Source organism: Lycorma delicatula, chromosome 1, assembly GCF_047948215.1.
Source record: "Lycorma delicatula isolate Av1 chromosome 1, ASM4794821v1, whole genome shotgun sequence".
NCBI classification, from domain to species: Eukaryota; Metazoa; Arthropoda; class Insecta; order Hemiptera; family Fulgoridae; genus Lycorma; species Lycorma delicatula.
Genome location: NC_134455.1, coordinates 366048168 through 366072682, shown reverse-complemented (window position 1 = coordinate 366072682; position 24515 = coordinate 366048168). Strand labels below are relative to the sequence as shown.

General features: G+C 33.1%; 1 protein-coding gene across 1 annotated transcript in view; it reads right to left on the bottom strand.

Annotated features, from left to right (window-relative positions):
* Nucleotides 1–24515, bottom strand: part of LOC142317254 (tubulin beta-1 chain-like) — a 160325-nt gene that overhangs the window by 45895 nt on the left and 89915 nt on the right. Inside the window, exon 2 of the mRNA XM_075353661.1 lies at nucleotides 5005–5113. Coding sequence (XP_075209776.1) covers nucleotides 5005–5113 — 109 coding nt within the window. The remainder of the gene's footprint in view (nucleotides 1–5004; nucleotides 5114–24515) is intronic.

Below are 24515 nucleotides of genomic sequence, written 5' to 3'. Positions count from 1 at the left end.
CACCATGTCTATGTATATATATTTATTATTATTATTATTATTATTATACAGCTGTTTCAATCTTTTACAAGATGTAGCCTCTTTAAATCTAGTTCGACAGGTAGGCCTTCAACAGTTCTCGCCATGCCCGTCTGTCCTGCGCCGTCCTCTGCCAGTTGGTTCCGGCCACCCTTCTAATGCCTCTGTCTGGTGGCCTGCCTCTTGGCCTTTGTCGCTCTCTTGGACTCCAATCAAGGACCGCCTTTGTCCACCTTCCATCACATCTTCTCGCGATGTGCCCTGCCCATTGCCATTTCAGACCTTTCACTGTTTCCATTATGTCATGCACTCTCGTTATGGCTCTTATATATATATATATATGTATGGAAGACGTATGTTTAGACACATGTTTTTAATATTATATAATTAACATCTATCTACATATTGAGTAAAAATTATGCAGGTTAATGACGCCTGAATTAAAAGTATCTTAACCTTTAACCTGCAAGTTAAAAAACAAAAACCAGTAAATATGACGCGTATAGATCGGTTTTTTTGTCTTCAATCATTTGACTGGTTTAATGCAGCTATCCAAGATTTCCTATCTAGTGCCATTCGTTTCATTTCGGTATACCCCTAAATCCTATATCCCTAACAATTTGTTTTGCATATTCCAAACGTTGCCTGCCTGCATGATTTTTCCCATCTACCTGTCCCTCCAATATCAAAGCGACTATTCCAGGATGCCTTAAGAAGTAGCCTCTAAGTCTGTGTCTCTTCTTTTAACTATATTTTTCCAAATGCATCTTTCTTCATCAATTTGCCGCAACACCTCTTCATTTATCAATTTACTCACCCATCTGATTTTTACATTCTCTTATAGCACCGCATTCAAAGCATTTAATCTTTTCTTTTCAGGTACTCCGATCGTCCATGCTTCAGTTCTACATAAAGCTAAACTCCACATATATACTTTCAAAAATGTTTTCCTGACGTTTAAATTAATTTTTGAGGGTAAGAAAATTATATTTCTGACTGAAAGCTCGTCTGACCTGGGCTATTCGGCATTTTATATCGCTCCTGCTTCGTTCATTTTTGGCAATTCTACTTCCCAAATAACAAAATTCTTCTACCTCCATAATCTTTTCTCCTCCTATTTTCACATTCAGTGGTCCATCTACTTTATTTCTACTACATTTCATTACTTTCGTTTTGTTCTTGTTTATTTTCATGCGGTAGTTTTTGCGTAGGACTTCATCCATGCCATTCACTGTTTCTTCTAAATCTTTTTTACTCTCAGCTATAATTATTACATCATCATCAAATCGTAGCATCTTTGACTTTTCACCTTCAAAATTACTCCAGTTATTCCTAAACTGTTCTTTAACATCATTAAACGTTAGTTCTAAGTAAATATGTGTATTTACACATACATCAGTATAGTCATCAGTATATATATATATATATATATATATATATATATATATATATATATATATATCAGTATATTTAGAAAATATACTATTTATATTTAGAAAATTAAATATGTTATTTATTTTTGTGCTTATATTTTATGAATATTAAATGTACAATCTTTGCTAAAACGAAATGGTTACTTATTCTTAAAGAATAACAGCATTCACTTTTACAAGACCAGACTGCTTTTTTTTTTTGTTTTTCTAACTCAACACAATAGTTCGGCTTACGAGAAAGGACCTCATTATGTTTTCGTTATCATTTTTAATAACTCGTCGAACAATTTAAAAAACTTTTCCCACAAATTTATTTAAAATACAATTAAAATATTTTCTTTTTCGGAAACAATTATTACTCTGTTGATGAATTTTTAAATAATACTAATTTTAATAAACGTGAATTATCTCCATCTCGTTCAACGTGTGCATAAATACGTAATCAAATTAATTTTCAATAGCAGCCACCAAATTGCGAATTATTTTTACTATTTTTTTTAATTTAATGTATCTTATTTTAATATTATTTCACGTATTTGTATTTAAATAATTAATACGGAATTTAAACGGATCTAACTTTTTATTTTTATAGTTTACCTCGATATTTAGGTGATCTATACAATGTAATTTAATATTACTATCAGAATAAAGATTTATTTATTTTCTGTTTTCTGATTTATTTGATTTGCTCAATTTATATGTCTAGTGCTGTAAACAAATGTGAATGGTTTACTGCACAAGAGAAAGGCAAACGAAGAGAGAAAACGTAAAAGATATTTATTTAATAGCTATAAGATTTCACGACTGACAGCATATGTCACGCCGTGTCGTAACATGCACGTATATATCATGTGTGAACCTTTTGGCTTCCATGTGAATGAAAGTGATACAATAATTTTGAGGGCGAGAAATAAGGTATAAAAAAATCGCTTTCGGCACGCCGGAAGGCGGAGGTACTTTTCACCGGTGCTAAGTAGGGGATAAAAAAGATTTCCACCTTAAAGTTAAGAAAAACTTCAAATTTACTCAATACGACAACGGTTGCATGTGAAAAAAAGGTTCACATGTTAAGCATACGAGAAGCCCAATCTTCTTATAATTCCAACAAAAGTTTGGTCGTACCTTGTCGTAAAGGTTGGTCGTATCAAAAATTGTTTCAGATAAAATTTTTAGGTAATGTTTAGAGGACTTTAAACCGACCACTTTAAAGCGATTCGATATTGTGCCTATTAAGGAAGGTATGATTTTTTTTGTCTTCGAAACCCCATTTTTTCCAACCCCTGCGCCAGTGTTTGGTGATATAAAAAAATTTACCTAGATAAGTTTTAGGTTTTAAGTACGTAAAATTTTATTTCACTAATAACTTCTGATTTTTTCATTTTTTTAATTATTATTTATTGTAACATTTTTTTACAATCCGAGGTTAATAATTATTGTTTAATCATTATATTTAAATTAAAAAAGGTTAAAACAAAAAAAGGAAATAAACTCTGATTAAAACCGATGTACCTTCTCCTTGTAAGAACCAAATATTTCATTAATTAAAATTTTATTTGGCCATAACTCTGGAGGCAATGAAAATAAGTACCACTTATGATATATCGCTGAAAATCTGCCAATGAGTGCTTATTACTGCAGTTAAGTAAAAGTCCAAAATCTATATATTTTTTTATTTATTTTAGGATTATTTGGACACTTCTGGTCCAGTCGATTGCAATCAAAATGGGAGGTGTACAAGTAGATGTTACAACAATCCTAAATCCAAAATTTCAACATCCTACGGCTATTCGTTTTCGTTATGCGAAATACATACGTACATACGTTATGCCGAATCTAGTCAAAATGGATTCAAGGATGGTCGAAATGGATATTTCCGTTGAAATCTGAAAACCGAAATATTTTATGATCATAATACTTCCTTTACTTCGTACAAGGAAGTAAAAAAATGTGTTTTATCAAACAAATGAATGAAATAAGTGGAAAATGACAATGCTATGAAATAAAATTCGAAACCAGCTGATACAGAAACTCAGCATGCTGACTACAGCAACCATCACTAATTATTTAGGTCAAGAATAATTATATTTTCTTTCGTGTTATTTAAAGATCTATCATTGAATTTCATTTTTTATTTATTTTATTTTTAGGAAAACGTGAACAATGACCTCAGTTGTGCTAATATACTAGTAAACAAATGAAAATATGAAAATAGAAGTTAAGTAATATTGGTAATGATACATGACAAATGGATGTTTACCATTCAGTAAGTTTTCAAAATTATTAAAAACTGTATAAAATAAATAATAAAGATTTTACATAAACATAAATTACAAAAAAAAAATTTATAATATTTCTTAAATGTGATACATCATGAAAAAAAAGTGACGAAACGATATTTTTACTTTTTCTTCTACAACGATATAGCAGCTTTAATTATAACGAGAAGTATACAGATCGTTAAAAAATAAACCTAAAATAAATGGTCTTTTTTTAGGTTTTCTGCCTTACGGAGACGTTTAAAACAACTATTTTTAATAAATTGTAAATAATCTACGAAAAAAGATTTTATTCCAATGTTCCCAAGTCAAAAAAATCTATTTTTGTCAGGTTGACATTTGTGTGAGTATGTAAACCTGTATTTAATCTTATAACTCTGCACCAAGTTGACCGATTTTCTTCAAACTTAGTAGACAGGAACTACCTTCGAGAGGAAAGAATGTATTAAATTTTTCCAAAAACTAAAAAAAGGGGGGGGGGATGTTTTGGCAGAAATAAAATTTCAAATCTTTACTTCGGTACTTTTTCCATAAAGTTTTTCTAACAGAAGTTGAAGTTTTTTATTAAGATCACAATTTATCAAAAACTTTTATTTAATAGTTACATTCCTTCCAAAAAATGACTACATATTTTATATTTTAATACATCTTGCTTCAGAAAAGGAATTTTTTATTCATCAACAGGCCTTTTAACTACTATAAAAATGTTTTGTCCATCCCGTTCCAATGATCTGGGGTAATAAAAAGTATTTTTTTAGTATTTAAAAAACACGTTTTAAATTTATTTTAAACTTAGATCCGTGTCTAAAATTACCGGTTGCATTTAAAATGTAAAAATTTGAATTTTTCATAGCCCTTACTCTTCAACATTCATCAAAAAATAATTAGTCAAAAATGTTCACTTCCTTCTTAGAAAACTACAATTTTGTTTATTTATCATTATGGCTGTATCTTTATATTTTTGAGCTTTTTGAATATTCATAAAGCATTTTTTCGTTAATTAAAAAAAAAATTCATAAATTTGGTTTTTGTTTTTCAATAAAAGGGATTTTGTTTAACTAATAAAAGTTAAAATGATTGAATTGAAAAAACTTTCTGGCGTAATTGAATAATTTTTTAACAAATGAAATGCATAATAGATCAGCCTAGTCAAGAAAGTTATGCAAGTCATTTCCGGTTTAAAAAAAGAAATATAATCCTAGGGATGTAATTATATTACAATTTTTTTCAAAATAATTTCTTTTTACAATTATTTTAATTAAATAAAGAATACTGACCTGATGCTTCATTGTAGTAAACATTGATACGTTCCAATTGTAAATCTGAGTTACCCTGATAGACACCACTATTATCGATACCATGCTCTTCTGATATCACTTGCCAGAACTGTAACAAAAAAACATTTATGTAACATTAAAATTATGTTTCTAAAGTTAAATTTAAGGTTTTACTTAATACACTAATCTGCATTATTAAAACAATTAACTGTATATGTGATGCTTAAAGCCAATACGAAATCGAGCAAAAAACAAATTTCATATTCTAACAAAGACCCAAAAATGACTTATGACACAAACTGGTAATTTGCGCCAAACTTTATATTTTTCGAAATATTCGATGAGGTATCGGAGCATGACGCAAGAACCAACCGACCGATTTTTTTTTAATTTTCAGTTTACATTCGTGTTATCTCAGGGAAGGTTGTAAGCCATAAATCAAGCCCTAACCCCCTTGTGGGTAGGTGTAAGGGGATATCAGAGCTTCTATGTCAAGAACGAGGGGAACGTTGGAGGAAAGAAAGCTTTTCAGGCTTTAATTGTTATTTATCAGTAATATTCTCACTACCATGTGGATACTGATCACAGTGGAGTTCCAAATAGGGGAACACCCTGGCTTCCTGGCAGGAAGGATGAACGAAGCGAGCCCTCACCGGCTAGTAATAATCTTAAAAATGTTAATCACGGAATTCGTTAGAACTTTGTCGGTAAGAGGCGACGATGTCAACGAACTACGTTTACAGTTCTAAACATGTCCTAACCTAAAAATGAAATGAAAATGGAAAAATATAAGCGTGAAAACATTATATTTCAGTTCAATTAGATTAGTAATAAAGAATACTTTCAAAAATACCTCAAATTTTGTTAGATAACGGGTTTTTCCATTTAATGAACCGCGGGACTCGAAAATATCATTTTATTCATTTTTTAATGTACCTTTACGAATCGCGCCGCTAGATAGCACTACTTGATTGTACTAAGTAGCGTACAAAAACTTGATAATGCACTTGAAATAATAAAATCTAAAAGAAAATATACTACAGCTTGTTTTAATAGTAAATATGGTTATGTAAATGAAAGTACTGAAGATGAAGCAAATTTTTAATTCCCATCACTTCTTTAAAAAAAAAATAAAAGTATTACTTTACAAGAGATTATACTAATTTTATTAAAAAAGGAAAAATATGGTATGAAGTGAATGATATGACTATTAACAAAAAAAATTGGCCGTGAAATTCAATTTTTTCTAAGGCAATAAATTTTAATAATAAATCCATAAGATAACAATCAGTAATTCATAAAAAAATAAACGAATAATCTAACAAAACGCAGTGATATTAAAAAAAATTACAATAAAATTGTAAACCGTACGGTTAGAATCTCACAGATATCATTTCTTTTGGCATATGCAGATGATCTCGCGGTACTAGTTGAGAGCAGGGAGGTAATTGAGGTCCAAGAGAAGGCGAACGGGGCCACTCATATCATTAATGAGTGGATGATTTCTAGGGGTCTGCAGTTGTCATTGGAAAAAAGTAGGTGTATCGCCTTCACTGGAAGAAGAGTACTGGATCCTATTACTATTTTCATCAATGGTAAAGTTATAGAAGAGGTGCATTGTTTGAAATACTTAGTTAGTTACCTTCCAGAGGAATTGTAGATACACTGACCGTATAATTAACATATGTAGGAAGGCTGAAGCAATGGTAAAGAGTCTTAACATTATAATGACAACGCAGAATGCCCCTAGAGCATCAAAACGCAGAAGATTGTTGGTGTCAACGATAGTATCCTCGTTGATGTATGCTGTTCCCGCATGGAATCACGCTATAGATATCAGGCGTAACAAGGAGAAGTTAGCGGGAGTGCATAGGAGAGGGCTCCTAGGTGTGGTGGCCGTGTATAGGACAGTGTCCTATGAAGCCCTTTGTGTTCTCGCCGGAGTATTGCCGATAGACCTCATCGCGAGATATAGAGTCGAAAGATAGAGGGGCAGAGCAGATCAAGAGGCGAAAGATGAAGTCACTACTACCTGGCAGGAGAGGTGGACTAATAGCGGTGTGGGTCGCTGGACAAGACAGCTCATCCCGGAGATCGAACCGTGGATAAGAAGAGGTTTTGGCGTGATGGATCACTTTTTAACGCAATTTTTCACCGGGCATGGCTCATTTAATAATTACTTGAATAAAGTAGGAAGGAGAACAGAGGCAATCTGCATGTATTGCGAAGAGATCGACGATGCAGAACATACTTTCTTCATATGTGAAAGAAGGGCCGCCCTCAGATTTGACATGGAGATCGACGGGATGACTCCCGAAGCTATAGTACCTTTTGTGACTAGTCGGGAATCCAACTGGAAGAAAATAGCGTGTTACACCAGAGAGATCTTATCGCAGAAAAACATCGACGAAAGGAGACTGGGTTTTTGATTTAGGTTAGGAAAGGGAGGACAGCCTCAGCGGGAAGGGCCGGCATGCCGAGGTGTGTCGGTTCCAATGAGCCGCTGGGGATTCCTGGGGATATAGTTTAGGGAATAATAAAACACAAGATATAGAGAAAAGACCTCGACGCCACGTCACGACACTCCAGGTATGGCGTGGTGTCTGAAAGGGACATATAAAATAAAACATTACTCTCAAAAAGAGCTACCGGTAGGCCGACCTGCCATGCCAGTATATAGCTGGTAGGCGGGAAGGCCTATTTGAGTATAAAGACACTCCCCTGGGTGGCGTAATACCAACAAGTCGGTCCGGCCCAGGGGAACTGAGAAAAAAAAAAGAAGATATTTCTTCCGCTCAAAAAACAAAATTTTCTGTAATATAAATAAAACTGTTTTTAACAAAACGATACTCATATAAAAAAAGGTAAGACACTACATTTCTATGATCAAAATCTTAATTAATCTAGAATTTTCTTTAAAAAAAAATTACTTGTTAAATATATGTAATAGACAATAGATATACAATAATAGATAATAAACAATGTTTAAGCGTTCCATATAAGTAAAAAAATTAAAAAAATTGTTACAAAACCGGCCCGATTTAATTTATTAAGCAACTGGATGAGGAAATAAATGTTGGTAGGTGGTTGAAATTTATGGTTAAAGATAAACGGGAAGATGTCAGTTTGAGGATAAAAACAATAAGGAGGGGAAATTTGAAAGGATTTTCATGTTACAATTATGTAAATATCAGCTTTGGGCATGGACATACAGAATGTATCACGACGTTCTCCCGGGACTTTCATAACCTTTTCTATTCGTGAAAGTAATGGAAAAAGTTCATATACACATATGTCCTGAAATTTTTCGTCTGGGAGTTATGGCTAGTGAAAAATTTCGGATTCAGCTACCCCGTTGAAATAAGGTCGTATTGAAATTTTTAGTCATGTTCATTAAGGAACAAAATTAGTGATTTATGATTTTTGACCTGAAAAATCGAATAAAATAGATCCCAGAACCGTATCTGCAATAGATTTTGGAAAATTTTGTGTGAAAACTAATAAATCAGGGTAAAAAAAAACAGTTTTTTTAAGTACGACGTATAATAACTTTGTTAAATGGGAAATAATATATAGAAGTTTTAAACAAAACTTGTATAGAATTTAATTCTGAACAGAAATTTTAGTTCACGACTTGCGGTCAGCAACTGCAGTTCAACGTGAGTTGAACTAGAGCGTTTTCGTAGAGTACGTTAGAGAAACTCCTAGTTCGCGTATAATTTATTCTTGGTACCAAACGTTTGTTAAGACAGGTTTTTCTGTTAAACATATAAAATCACCAGGACGCCCACGCGACCCTGAAGCTGTTGTGAAACAACTCAAAGCTTTGCACGTAGTCCAAAGAAATCAACTCGACTTGCGTTACGTAATACTGGCATTCCACAAACGACTGTTTAGCGTGTATTACGTAGACTATTGTACTTGAAAGACGTACACAGTAACCGTGGCTCAACACATTACAGTTGATGACAAAGTTTTCCGGCTGCAGTTTTGTGTCGAAATGATGGATAGAATTGCAGACGATGATAAATTTTTAGTGATGCGACAACGTTTCAAATCAGCTGCAACGTGAAAACCCATAACTGCCAAATATGGTTAGCGAAAACCCTCATGAAACTTGGCAGCACATTTATGAATTCCTCAGTTAGACGATGATAACCAATACGGATGACATTACTATCAGCAAGACGGGGCACCATCTCATTACCGCCTAGAAGACCGAGATTTTCTTGAAACTCAATCCCCAGGTAGGTGAATCAGTCGTAAAGTTCCAATTGCATGGCCACCTCGCTCCCTAGATTTCACCGCGCTAGATTTTTTCTTGTGGAGTCTCATTAAAGATCGGGTTTATATACCGCCTTTGTTGCTAATTATCTTGTTGAGCTGAGAATTGGAATTAACGCCGCAGCTGCTGAGATAACGCCAGAGTTGCTGGCTACAGTTTGGAATGAAATCGATTTCAGGCGGGATGTATGTCGCATTACAAATGGAAGCCACATCGAACCAAAGGGAATTTTTGATGGCAAAACTTGATGTATTTTTCTATGAAATGGAGACCTTAACTGAATCTGTAAGTTATCAATCATTTTTTTTATATGCTTTTAAAGTTGTAAAATTTTTTTGAATCGCCCGGTATTATCTCTTGTAAAGAATATCATAAAAAATAATAAAATTATTTCATATATAATGTCTCTAGTAAATAGATTATTTTTTAAAGTAGATCAGTTTTAAGATAATATAGCGTTAAAACCTTTTCCAGAATTTAATAAACAAAAAAAGTTCCAACTATTAAAATTTTAACGACTTCCGACGTAATGCATTTTAAAAGAATTTTAGTTCAATAACCTATGCTATTAAGTGGTGTAATACCAGAGGGTTGACGCATCACTTTAACCTTATATTTGACATAATAACTCAACTTGAAGGACATTTAGTGAAAAGATAATTAACCACTGACTCAGCGAAAGAAGGAATTTCCTTATTCTTTCTTTGTTCATTACATACAGAGCAAAAATGAATGACAAATAAAAGAAAACAAAAAAAAGTTTCTTCTTGTTTAAGATATTTTTTATCTTAATCAGTTTTATAAAATAAAAAAATAATAGCGAGTTCTGTGTGGCTTTTTTTTTTTAATGACATTTTCAACAACCAACAGGCCTCTCAATTATTATTAACTGGTTATAGATTTCAAGGTTAAAGTAAATTACCAATGTTTTTATGAAGTATTTCAACATTCAACGTTAATTTAACTCTACAGTAGCGAAATAATTTCTTTATCAATTCATTACTCCATTTTAGACTTTTATTCAAAATTGTAGAATAATTTCTATCCGGGGTACCACAAAGTTTCAATTTTTTTTTTTTATTCCCACTAAAACATAATTCTTTCATCTGTATATTAACTATTACGCATGTGAATTCTACGGATCTCCATGGTGTCCCTGCCTCTTATGTAGAGGTTCCCGTATTCGAGTCCTGGAGTCAGGCATGAAATTTTTTACAAGTTACATAAGACATTGTCATCATCCATTATAATGACTATTATTGGGCATGTCAATCTGTTGTTGCTATTATATTAGTAAATAAATAAATGTTAAATAATGTTTCGTTTTCAATGATACAATATTTGTATTATAGATATTTAAATAAAACAATATTTATGAAAAAAATACTTATCAAATATACATTCTGCATATCAGTATGCAAGGACGTTAAGTTAGTCTATTTGTCTTCTTAACCGAAGTTTCTGACCGAAGAAAATTAATTTTCAATTCTGGATTGATAGAGATACTCACTCTTATATAGATTTTTACCTTTCGTATAGATCTTAGGAATCTAAGGGATTGAATAATTCCCTTATCGGTCTAAAATGTATTAATAATTCGCTGCGAAATTCTACCGAGTACATCATATTAATTACAATTGGCATAACAGAAACAAAGAATAAACAAAACTACTAATGATATGTTCAATTAGTTGTTATTCGATACGGCTTGACAGCATGGGGATCAGCCGCAGAATATCTCATAAATAAAATAAATTTAATACAAAATAGGGTCCTCAAAGATATTGCTCGTTATGATTCTGATAACAATTATGACACCAATTTAAATAATCTTACAAGGTTTCTGTCAGCTAGAGGTCTATTTAAATTCTTACTTAATTTTAAGAACTTTTACAACAGTGAATGTAGAAAGTGGATACAATTTGAGAGCAATTAGCTTTATTACAGATAGATATAATAATACTTATGGTAAACGATTAAAGAAGTATGTTGTTCCTGCATTACTTAATTCTTTACTAAATCACCTCAATAATGTAAAAATGAAAAAAGTGATTTAAAAAGCTTCTCACTGAGTGGGCATTAACTATAACGTAATTAGATAATAACAGGATTCATGTTGGCTTTATACTGGCAGTCCAGACAATTATAACATGATTATAGTTATTATTTTAATGTTAATAATTATTATAATCAATAAATTATGTATTGTTGAATAGTTAAAGCTTAGTTATTTATTGTATAAGATATTGTGTTGTTAGTTGTTGTAATTAAGTATAGTTTTGTTTCTTAAATATAGTTTTAGTATATCTGACGACAGACTTAGGTCTGACGGATGATAATGGAATGGAATGGCAAAGTTGGCAGGAGTTTATAGTTTCTCCCTACGGATCGCAGAACCTGGACAGAGTCCCTTGCTGCTGGATGAATCTATCGGGCGTGTTTTTAAAGTTTTATTTTAACTGACGGGTCTAATTTTTTAAGTGGATGATAATGTAAGTTTTAAATTTTAAATAAATAAATAAAATAAAATAAATAAATAAAAATGAAGTTAGTTTAATAAGTCATGTCCCGTTTTTTAGGTAGATTTAAAAAGAAACCTACCTATTGTAATGGGTACCATGATTCAACTTCCGGAAAATTTCGACATATCGAAATTTTACATCCCCCAGACCACAAAACCACCGTCACCTCAAAAGTTTATATATATATATATATTTCACTTTCTTGTGAACACGATAATCGCCGTAATTTTGCGCTAATCACTTTCAAATTGTTCCCTAAAAATAACCCGACCCAAAATCTCGGCCAAAATCGGACCGTGGGGTGGAAATGGGGGCCTTTTTGGAAAAAACAAAAAAATTGCCATAACGTTTTATTAAGTAAAATATCGAATTCGTTTAAAGTTCCTACTATTCTTTGGATAAGGGCCTAAAACGTATCTAAGTAAAGTTTTTTTATATCACCAACCATTAGCCCTGGGGGTGGAAAAATGGATTTGAAAGACAACAAATATAATACTTTCCTTATTAGGCACACGATCAAATCGGTTTAAACTGGTCGTTAGTCCACTAAATATTACATAAAATTTTGTCTGAAACAATTTTTGATATGACCAACCATTTCGGCAAGAGATGATCAAAATGTTGCTGGAATTGTATAATGGGATTTATCGAATGCGAAATATGTAAAACTTTTTTTCACAAGCAACCATTATCGTATTGAGTAAATTTGAAGTTTTTCTTAACTTTAAGGTAGAAATTATTTTATCCCCTACTTCTACTATTTGCACCGGATCAAAATTTCGTTCAGTTGCCCATTTCCCGCCTGCGGAAGAGGCTGCAGAGCCTCGCGATAGAAGCATGGCAGCTGGAAAGGGACATCCCGTATAAATTTGTACAGATACCTGTACAAGTTTATACGGGATCTGGAAGATGGTGTGCCTCGAGTTTCGTTTTTAAGGGCAACGGGTACCCAGGTGCTCACCAACCATGTTAATTTGAACCAATATCTGTTTCGGTTCCGCCTGGCAGCTGATGAGCTGTGCGTCTGCGGGGAAGTCCAGTCAAATGAACACGTGATGTTTGACTACCCTGCTCTTGGGGAGGGGGGGGCACCCTGGAATTTAGAGGTCCAGGGGAAAATTGGCCACTCACAAGCGGCGAGTCAATGTGGCGAGAGCTGCATTTTCGGACCGTGTGGGAATTCCTAGATGCGGTTGCTTTGTTCAACCGACATCAGTAGTTTACTTAAGGGAAAGACTCCTAAGGCACTACTGTGGAAAGCTAATCTTGAGATATATGGCTGACCACTAGCCAATTAAATGGCGACTCCAAGCGCTTTAATATGGTCGATAGGTACTTTCTGGCATTCAGCGACCTAGGCGTGGCAGCGAATTGCTGTCTTGCCAAAGTAAATTTTAATCTATGGATGTCATATATATTTTTAGTAGTTGACGGGGTGCGCCTACCCATTTTAGTAAATATATGACAAGTGAGCGATTAGGACACGTAAGCCGGTGGTGTATGGTACCGCGCTTAGTCCGCTCACGCTGTTAGGTAAGCTCTAGGAGATATTTACGACGCCGGTCGCAAAACTATTTCGAGGCTCAGTAGCCGTTTGTGGCACAGACATTCGGTCTTATGCTTTAGAGCGACCGAATGGGGTGGTGGCGGGAGAAATTCCAGGTATACCAATTTTATCCCCTACTTGGAACCGGTGATATCTATCTCCGCCTTCCGGCGTGCCAAAAAGGATTTTTTTAATTATAAATGCAAAGCAAGTATCCGGTTTGTATTTGACCATCTTCGTAAAATGCTATTTTTTTAGCTGAGAAATACTATTTTTTTGTTTTTGGGTACTGCTTCCAATAAAAATGTGCTTTCAACAACTTTAACCATTTTGTGTACTATCTACTTATTTGTTTTCATGCAATTAAAAAACGATTGAATCGAAATTAAACCTTTTATAAAGGTTATAAACCAAAATGTTACCAAAAGCAACATATTATCTTAAAATTTACTTTTGGGACTTCCTCCATTCTTGTTGAAAAATCTATTTTAATTTTTTTCTCATAACAGTAGGTTTTGTTTTTTAGTATAGACTAATTCTAATTAAACGTATAAATTCTCGTTCAAATTCTCATATAATTCTTTTATTTGGGATTATATTAACGAGAATGTCTAAATAAATGATTGGAAGGTTAATAAATAGGCCATATAATTTTCCTTTCCATATGGAGTTCCTGATATCCCATCTGGCGCCTTCCCAGGTAGCGGACTAGATATAGTGGGTACCAGGTAAATAAAATTCCCGGGATGGAACATAATCAGGGCTGCTTCCTTAAGTTAAAAGTTGACTCTCCAAAGGAAAAAACCCTTATAATAAATAAGTCGATCACCCAGATTGGGGTTTTGTGTCAGACCAACAACATGATCAAGTAAAACGTTACGATAAAACCAATTAACATGCCTCGGAATGCACTACTCTATTCGGAAACAGAACCGGGATAAAAATATGGATATGAGTTATGGACGGACATTCTTGATAATCTTGGAGGGATGGGTGGTGACGATAGTTAGGGAACGTTGAAGTTTAAAGCTCACGCTGGGCTATAATTCCAAAGAAGAACAAGAACAGTTTTCCTTAAAACGTAACTAAGATAGTATATAGCAATGGTAAGCTTATATCTACAGTCATTATTCTATAAAATCCTTTTGAAATTTAACCTGAGAGTTACGCCTTTTTCTTGACGAGATATACAGAGTGTTTCTGAAATGGTAGGCTGGCTATACTTTTTCGGATTCTACTTGTAAAACTAAATGAAAAATATCCTTAGGAAAAATGGTGAATTCTCCTTTTTTCTCCCCCTGTCCATCATTTTGATACTTTTATATAAAAATTTATATCTCAAGTTGGGATAGAGGAATCACATTAATATTTGGTAATAGTCTTGTTAATAAAGTTTTAAAATTAGCAAAAATTCATGACTTAAATACCTTTGCAAATTACAAAATGGCGGCCACGTTTAATTTTCAATCCGTAAATCTCCGTAAATATTAGTTTTATCGAAATGTATGTTTTTGCTAAAATATTAAGTCTTTTATTTTTAATAAATTGACATTTAATTTTTTTAAATCTGTTTACAAATAGCCGAGTTATGGCAGAAAATTGTTGTAATTTTGTGTCTGTTTTCATGTCCTCTACTTTACGTTCAATTCGATTAAATATTAATTTTTCTTATTTCTTGTTAATTCTAGTGTTGTAAATTAGTATCAAATTAAATAATAATTTTTTCACAATAAAAGACAGAATTAAAAAAATAAAAAAACTACCTACGATGATCGTACGTTAATTATTGTAGAACATCAGATGTACTTAAACATTTAACAATTGTTAAAAGTTATAAGAGATGTTCAAAGTTCCAACCATTAGAAATTACATATGTCTCCAGTCTTTTTCTGAGAGATTGTCTTAACCGATCAAAAATTTCTGGAATATTCCCAATTTCTTGAAATCCATTTTGGATCCTTTGTTGAAGATCCTAAATGTTGAGTTGAATAATCAAAAATAATATGTTTCAAATGGCCCTACAGGTAGAAGTCAAGAAGGTTTAAGATAGGTGATCGGGCAGGCCAGGGCAGTGGCATTCCGCGGCCTATCCATTTTTCATGAAACGTTTCACGCAGGAAATCTGATACCGACTGACTGAAATGTGCTGGAGCTCCATCCTGGTGAAACTGCACATTTTCTCTTAATTGTAGAGGTAGGTCTTCCAAAAAATGTGGAAGATTTTCGGTTAAATGAGCAAGATAATTTTCTCCATTTAAACAATTTGGTAGAATGTCAGGATCCAAAAAAGTCATTAAAAGTACCTGCCCATATGTTCAGGGGAAATCTTTGTTGATTTGGAAGGTACCATGAGGATTCTTGTCGCTCCAGATACGCTGGTTGTGATAGTTTGAATATCATTTCTGTTGAAAGAAGTTTCATTTTTACATTAACATGATCAGCAGTAATAATCGCTGTGTAAAATTATTCAAAAGTGAAAAATTATAATTAATTGTTTTTTGCGAGGTTTGTTGTACTATCTAACCAGTTGACATCATTCGATTGCTAATAACATGACGCATTTATACGTAAAATGCAAACACAGCAGACTAGTACAATACAATGTACATGAGTACACTAGAAACAGCAGTTGGCGAGGGGCAGACTTTCAGCTTACCTATTATACAGCTAGATAATTTTTAAGTTTTATTATAATGGTGTCATGTAAACTATAATTACTACTATACTTAATTGTAGAAAGAAAAATTAGTTTTAAAACCTTTAACTTTTTTTTCATCTATTCATCTTTCTCAACAAAATTTTAAAGATATTTAATTCTGTATTGTTACAACTAAAAATAAATGAAAACTTAAATTAAATAATTACATTTTATACTAAAGTAATTAAATAATTATCCGTAATTAAAAATTGAGCAATTACTCTAAGAGTAATTTTAAATTAAAAATAGAAGTAATAATAAAAAAAGATGTAACAACAACAAGTATTTATCATAAGTAACAACCATTTTCATATAACAGATATAATCGTTAAGATAATTGAAATTTTTTTTTTGTGATAATAAAGATGAAATAGTTTAAAAGTAGTGCTGGTTTGAATTCGATTAAAATACGAGATGTTATCTCTAAAGTAAAAACTGTTCCATTGTAAAAAAATTTATTCTGAAAACTTTATAAATATTTTTTATTTCTCTTAAACTACATACCTTATACTACTTCTCTGCGTAATATCCACATGAATTTATACATTTATCACAGCGATACACTAGCTTCAATATATCTTCGTCGTATTCTTCTGCCGCTGGTCCATTTAGCCACTGATTAACAGCAATTTAAGTTCATCGTTACCCGTGAATTGCTAACCACTCAAAAATTCTTTCAATTTTCCAAAAAAATGGTAATCAGAAGGAACAAAGTCCGAACTATATGGTGGACGATCGTAAATTTCCCATCCAAATGTTCTCAGTAAATCACGTGTCGGACCCGCAATATGTGGACGTGCATTATCGTGCAGCAGGACGACGCCGTCGGTCAGCCGCCCACGTCGCCGATTTTGAATGGCGCGCTGTAACTTAGGTAGACTTTCGCAGTAGGCTTCTGTATTTGTAGTCGTTTCACGTGATATGAAACGATCAACAGTTTGCCAAACTGATCCCATAAGACTGGCCATCAGTTTGCGTTTGATCTTGATCAGACGCAATGATCTTGATCTTTACTGGCTTGATCTTTATTGGTCGGTTGGTGATCGAGGATAACCCTGTTCACGTGACTGTAGTTTTCTCTCTGGCATGTAATACGAAATCCTTGCTTCATCGCCGGTACAATCGAATTAAGGAATTCATCACCTTTTTCTGTGTAGCCCATCAACAATTCCAAAGCAGATCCCATTCGGATTTTTTGTGACGTTCCGTTAAGACGTGCGGTACCCAACAGCACAAACCTTTCTGAAGCCTAAATGGTCATGAACAATGCGACCGATACAGCTCTTGACACATCAGAAAAAAGAAGGGTCAGGTCGGAAATCGTTGAGCGACGATCTTTTCTGATTTCATCATGACGCGTTTCAACAAGTCCTCGGTGATTATCGAGGACCTCACCGAACGTTCTTCATCATGCGCATTTATTCTGTTATTTCTAAACCTTTTACACCATTTTCGGACGTTTCTTTCATTCATTACATTATAGCCGTACACAGCAACCAACTACCTATGAATTTCAACGTTTTTATGGTTTAAAAAACACGAATTTCACAGTCGGCAGAAACATAATTTTCCTATTTATTTTATAACGTAATAATTGACGCGTAGTCAAAGATACTACAACGCGACAACTTCAAGACAACAATGCAGTGTGTATTATTGGCGTGGCCATGAACGACACAGGTTCGCCAGGAGAGAAATTTTCCAGCGGTCTTTAGAGATATCTCTCATATATAACCCCTAACGAGTGAAACGATTTATTACAAATACAATGACGGGGAGAGAAATTAAAACTTTATTAGCTTGTGCATCACTGATTACTTTTTATTTTTTTTTTGATGGTTGATTTCTGTTAGTCGATAAAAAGTTTTGATCAGACAAAGACGATTGATATTAAGATATATATTAAGTATAAGATTCTGAAAAAAAACCTACTTCGCTTCATGATTTTAGGATTGCTTAAAGGGCGGGACAAGTGAGAACTGATATACCGGAAATAGTTTTCGTATGTAACCCATTATATTCACTATAATGATAATAGTTCTACCTACTAACAAACCCATTTAGGCAAACATTAAGCTTAACAGTAATTTTTAAAAAATTATATCATTTAAAAATGAATAATTTTGTCTAAAATTTCAACAGCGAACTGAAAAACTAAACAGTTTTTCTATATCAGATGGTTTTATTTCTTGGATTAAATGAATTTTGTATGTATATAATTACTACCTTTAAGTAGAAATTTGTGAACCGTTGTTCTTGGAATTTCTAATTTGAGGCTTTGACGAGCGATGAATTTTTAAGGACTTATGACTGCGGATCTTCTAATTTGTTTCACAATTTTTTCTGATACAGATGGCCTTTCAGATAACTTCTGTTTGAGAAGAGATCCTGATTATTTGAAATGATTGAACGAAATTCGTATACAGTTTCGAAATCCAGGTTGAACTAAAATTATTAGTTTTAATTTGGTATGCCAACCTGCAGGGTTAGTCTAGCGGTTAAACTCGTCATCCCAAAATCAGTTGATTTTCGAAGTCGAGAGTTCTGAGGTTCGAGTCCTTGAAAAGGTACTTGCTTTTATATGGATTTGAATACTAAACTTGGATACCGGTGTTATTTGGTGGTTGGGTTTCAATTAACCACACATCTCAGAAGTGATCAACCTGAGTCTGTTTTGCAATTGCCTATACACAAACACACACACACACACACAGAGAGAGTGAGAGTGAGAGTGAGTGAGTGAGAGAGCTAGAGAGAGAGAGAGAGTGAGAGACAGGGAGAGAAAGAGAGGATAGATCTGGCAGGAAGCTGTAAAAACTTACTGAACTGTATAATTCGGCATGCCACAATACCTTCAGAGCTATTGCTTGAACAAAAAACGTGGGACACATCTCAGCAGTAGTTAAAATGACTGCTACACAAATTTTTCAGTTTGAGGCTTTCAGTACTACCAAAATAATTTCTCAAAATATCCCTAATGCCTTGATCTGAGCTACTGAAATCTAACGATTCTTTTATGATGAAATGTATAGTGGAAAAATATAAATTCATAATAAAAAAAAATTTCCCTTATGACAAGTGATTATTAAATAAACTACTCTAGGTTACGTATATGTTAGGTAATTTTTATTAATCCGGCGATTATGCATAATTACCGGTGAATTTTATTAATCGCCTCCGATGTTGGAGAATTTAATAAATCTATAAAAATTGATTATATATACCAGTCATTTTACATATTCTCCATATAATCAATTTTAGCTATTAAAATAACAACTCGACTATGAGGAGTATTTGAATTTATTTATTTTTCTGAATTTATTTCGAAATTTTCTGAATATATTTTTTAAATAATCAAAATATTACTGTTAATTAAACGACGTTAGCGAATCTTATGATAGGTTAGATTATGTTGATTCCGTGTGATGTACTGACGAATCGTACGTATATTAGCATCAGTGGCGGCTCGCGTATACACACTGTGAAACTGCAGCACCCCTATTTCCACTTGATATATCGATAACATTTAATATAATGAGTCCTTTTTTCTTTCTTTATACTTGTACAATATATAATCCTTACGCTTAATATCAGTAGCCAACCCTCAGTTTATGAAAAATATACAAACTCTTTGTATGGAACTGTGCACTTCAAAGTTCCAGCGGCGTGGTGTTTGACTGTTGTGCGCATGCGCACCAAGGAAGCTGCACGCGAGGCTGCGAGAGAGCAGTATCGCTCCTGGAGTGTCAACTCTGGCGTACTGGTGGAAGGTAGTTTTTCTTTAACTCCGCGTGTGTTGGGCTTAAAAACCGTGTACCATATTCTTGAATATGATAAAAGTATAGTATTAGATTATTATCCTGTTTCCAGCTATTCTATTTGATTCATTTTTTTTTTTCGGAACTGTAAGAGCGAAAGGGAAGGTAGTTAGTAAAAACTAATTATGTATTTGTTTCTGTGTACGTAGAAATTTAAATTAAGCACCGTTGGACGATAGTGTTTTTAAGCGGATATTTTATTAAGTTACTATCTAATAATACTAAAACGTATTTATATAAACATTTTATTATTTCGGTTAAACCAAAGCACAATTTGCTTAAAAACCGTGTACCATATTCTTGAATGTGATATTCATACGTGAATGTGAACTGTAGAATTTAGATTATTATCCTTCTTCGAGCTATACTATTTGATTCATTTTTTCGGTTCTTTTATTTTACAGAAAACTATAACCGTAGCCTTGAAAAGGCCCAGAAAAAGTTTTCTGGAGCAGCACTTCACTAATTTTAGCTACGAGCCGCCACTGATTAGCATAACTTTTTTTTTCCTGTTTCACCTCCGGGAATCACCGTCAAGTATTACTTCAGAGGATGATATATATGAGTGTAAGTGAAATGTAATCTTGTACACTCTAAGGTCGACCATTTCTGAGATGTGTAGTTAATTGAAACCCGACCACCAAAGAACACCGGTATCCACGATCTAGTATTCAAATCCGTATAAAAGTAATTGCCTTTACTAGGATTTGAACATTGAAACTCTCGACTTCGAAGACGCGTTCACCACTAGACCAACCCGGTGGGTTGATTAGCAAAACTTTTCTTTCTTTTTTCCTGTTTAGCCTCCGGTAACTACCGTTTAGATAATACTTCAGAGGATGAATGAGGATGATATGTATGAGTGTAAATGAAGTGCAGTCTTGTACATTCTCAGTTCGACCATACCTGAGATGTGTGGTTAATTGAAATCCAACCTCCAAAGAACACCGGTATCCACGATCTAGTATTCAAGTCCGTGTAAAAATAGCTGGCTTTACTAGGACTTGAACGCTGGAACTCTCGACTTCCAAATCAGCTGATTTGGGAAGACGCGTTCACCACTAGACCAACCCGGTCGGTCTGATTAGCATAACCTACGTAACCTACGCTCGCTAACCTCGTCTAATTAACGTTAAAGATACAAATTATATATATTACAGGCGATTAATCAAATTTACCATAATATATAAATAATGAGATGAATTTTAACGAATAAAAATAATGGCAATCCAAGTCGTAAATCGAAACCAAGACATTCTGTACATTAGACAATACTTTACAAATTTTATTACCTAAACATAAATTTTAAGCTTTAAAAATACTCCATACGAAACTTGTAGCGTATGATGTAACATTTCCACTTCAATTAAACTTTTTTTTATATCATCTTTATGTCATTAAAATCATCATAAAATTAGATTATTCCTAAATATACAGGAAACTCCTTGACTATTCCGCATTTATTTATACATTTTTTTTAAACAAAATGTTGTTTTAACAAATGTTTTTGTGACTCACTATCAAACTATTCTTCGTTAATGAGTAAAATATTTAAGATGCTGGTTCAGTGAATCAATTGCAAACATTTTTATTACAATGAAAAATTTATCGTAGTAACTGAATGAATAATGATTCTTCTAAGAAATGTATTTATTATAACTATTATTCGCATTTTAATGCGTGATAATAAACGACTTCAATTCACCAGGAAAACGCATTATAAATATAAAATTACTTTACACGTGTTATCGATATTAAGTACCAAAGATAACTTTATTTCGATTACTACTCTGTATAACTTATTACGATACAAGTATCAATGATGGCAGTCATATAGAAAAAAGGATGTTATGATACTCGATTACAAATGAGTTTTTTCAACGTGTTATGTATGCGGTTCATTAAAATAATTAAAACGTTAAATAATACGTTTTTAAAACACTATCAGTTCTATGAAAAACAAAACAATTAAACGGTTGAACCTTCACAACAGTCACCACTTAAAAAAACAATTCTGATTGTTCAAACAAAAGAGACTGTACAAAAAAAATGTAACAGAATTCCTCAAATCATGATTATTAGTTACTTTCGTGGTATTATTCCGCACTTATTTTTTTTCCAGTTTAACGAAGACTTTTCTTCCGGGTGGTCTATACATTAAAACAAATCAACAAAAAAAAAAGCATACCCATCATGTAAGATTCATGGTAAATATTTAATCAAATTCCTCTTATTGAAGTTAATTTATTTTTTTTTGTTACACTGATCAAGCCTTTCTTTTTCCTGTTTAGCCTCCGGTAACTACCGTTCAGATAATACTTCAGAGGATGATATGTATGAGTGTAAATGAAGTGTAGTCTTGTACATTCTCAGTTCGACCATTCCTGAGATGTGTCGTTAATTGAAACCCAACCACCAAAGAACACCGGTATCCACTATCTAGTATTCAAATCCGTGTAAAAATAACTGACTTTACTAGGACCTGAACGCTGGAACTCTCGACTTCCAAATCAGCTGATTTGGGAAGAGGCGTTCACCACTGGACCAACCCGGTGGCTTTGTTACACTGAACAACATGATTTTTTGTCTCACGAGTACCAATAATGCAGTTTTTTATCCTGTTTTCAAACATGCATTCGGAATTTCTGCATCACCCATAGTTTTTTGGTTATTTTAATTTTTTTAAATATTTTAAAACGCTTTTCGTCCATTTGTCCATTGTCAAATAAAAGATCCTAGAGCACTGTAAGTATAATGGAACCAAATATGCTAACTCAAAGGGTAGCGTTGCTACTGTTGTGCAGGTTCAGACATGTATAGACATGTACAAACGTGATCTAATGTAGCGACATTCATCATAACAATAGTAGTGGTGAACCAGTATACACGTCATTGTGAGTGATTTGTGTGTCTGAATTATTGGGTATTACATATTTACAACTTCATTTCTTTTAATTAGTCGTTAGTTACAAAATGCCTAGTGTTTGTTTAAATAATCCTAACAATTTCTGTTATATATGTGGTGAAGAGACTCAAGTCCCAAAGCTGAAACCTTACTCCATTAGTAAAAAAGTAAAATCTAGACTTAAAAACGCCACCCACCGGGTTGGTCTAGTGGTTAACGCGTCTTCCCAAATCAGCTGATTTGGAAGTCGAGAGTTACAGCGTTCAAGTCCTAGTAAAGCCAGTTATTTTTACATGGATTTGAATGCTAAATCGTGGATACCGGTGTTCTTTGGTGGTTGGATTTCAATTAACCACACATCTCAGGAACGGTCGAACTGAGAATGTACAAGACTACACTCATACACATCATCCTCATTATCCTCTGAAGAATTATCTAAACGGTAGTTACCGGAGGCTAAACAAGAAAAAGAAAGACTTAAAAACGCCAAAATGAGATAAGAACTTTTCAATGAAAAAGCAGAAAAAATAAGTACAGATTTCATCTGAAACAATCAAAATAAATTTCCATTGATAAAAACGCACTAAAAGTACCCAAAACAAATTACGGAAACTGTAAGAAAAACTGATAACTTCAAATACCTTACACAAAACATCAATCTCAAAAATGAAAAAGAAGCATAAAAGATAAGAGCAGAAAATTTAAAAAAGTTTTCATGAAATCTAGGAGTTAGTTGATATAACAAAACAATTTTACATAAAAATATTAAATTAAAACACTATAATGCTGTAGTAAAATCAGAAGTTCTTTTAATGGGATGTAAACCGACAATAAAATATGTAGAAAAAATAAAAGAAGAATTCAAAAGAAAATATTGGGTCCAATCATTAAAAAAAGTGGGAGTTATGAAATAAGATCTAACTCTGAACCGTGCAGCTTTTGTCCAAAAATAAATATAAAATTGGGAATAAAAGTTATTTTTATGACCACCTTCAAAGAATGGATGATGAAAGATTAACTAAAAAAAATATATAATTTTTTTTGAAAATAGGAAAGCTGAGCAAGATAAAAATTGGAAAGGACAAACTAGAAAATATGTGGAAGAAATACACTTAAAAAGACTTAAACATTTGACAGAAACAACTTTCGAAAGAGAATAAAAAGGTTTTTAGAAAGAAAAGTCCCAAAAATCATCTTTTTTTTAACCTCCGGGACACTGTTAGTTATTGCTTTAGAGAATGATATGAATGACAAGTAGCGTGTGAAAATGCCATGCCTGACCGGGATTCGAACCCGGGACCTTTGGATGAAAAGCCTGACCACTCGCGCCACGGAGACCGGCTCACAAAAATCATCTAAACGGAATAAATGGTCAGAAGAAAAGAAAAAAGTCTTCTCCGGATATGTGAGAGAATAAAGGAGAAAAATTAAAAAGAACAAAATGAGATAAAGTTATTTTTTAGCTAGCTGGCCGACAATAAAAAAAACACTTTATCCGTTTTGACCAATTTTTACCCCAAATCATCTTTACATTCATGAAAAATGCTAAATATAAATTCTAAAAAATATGCCTATTAATTATTTTTAATATCAGAATTTCTTTATATCTCAAAAACGTTTAATGGGATGTAAAACTTCAATAAAAAATGTAGAAAGAAAGAAAGAAGAGTTTTAAGGAAAATATTGGGATTTTTTTTTTTTTTGTCTTCAGTCATTTGACTGGTTTGATGCGGCTCT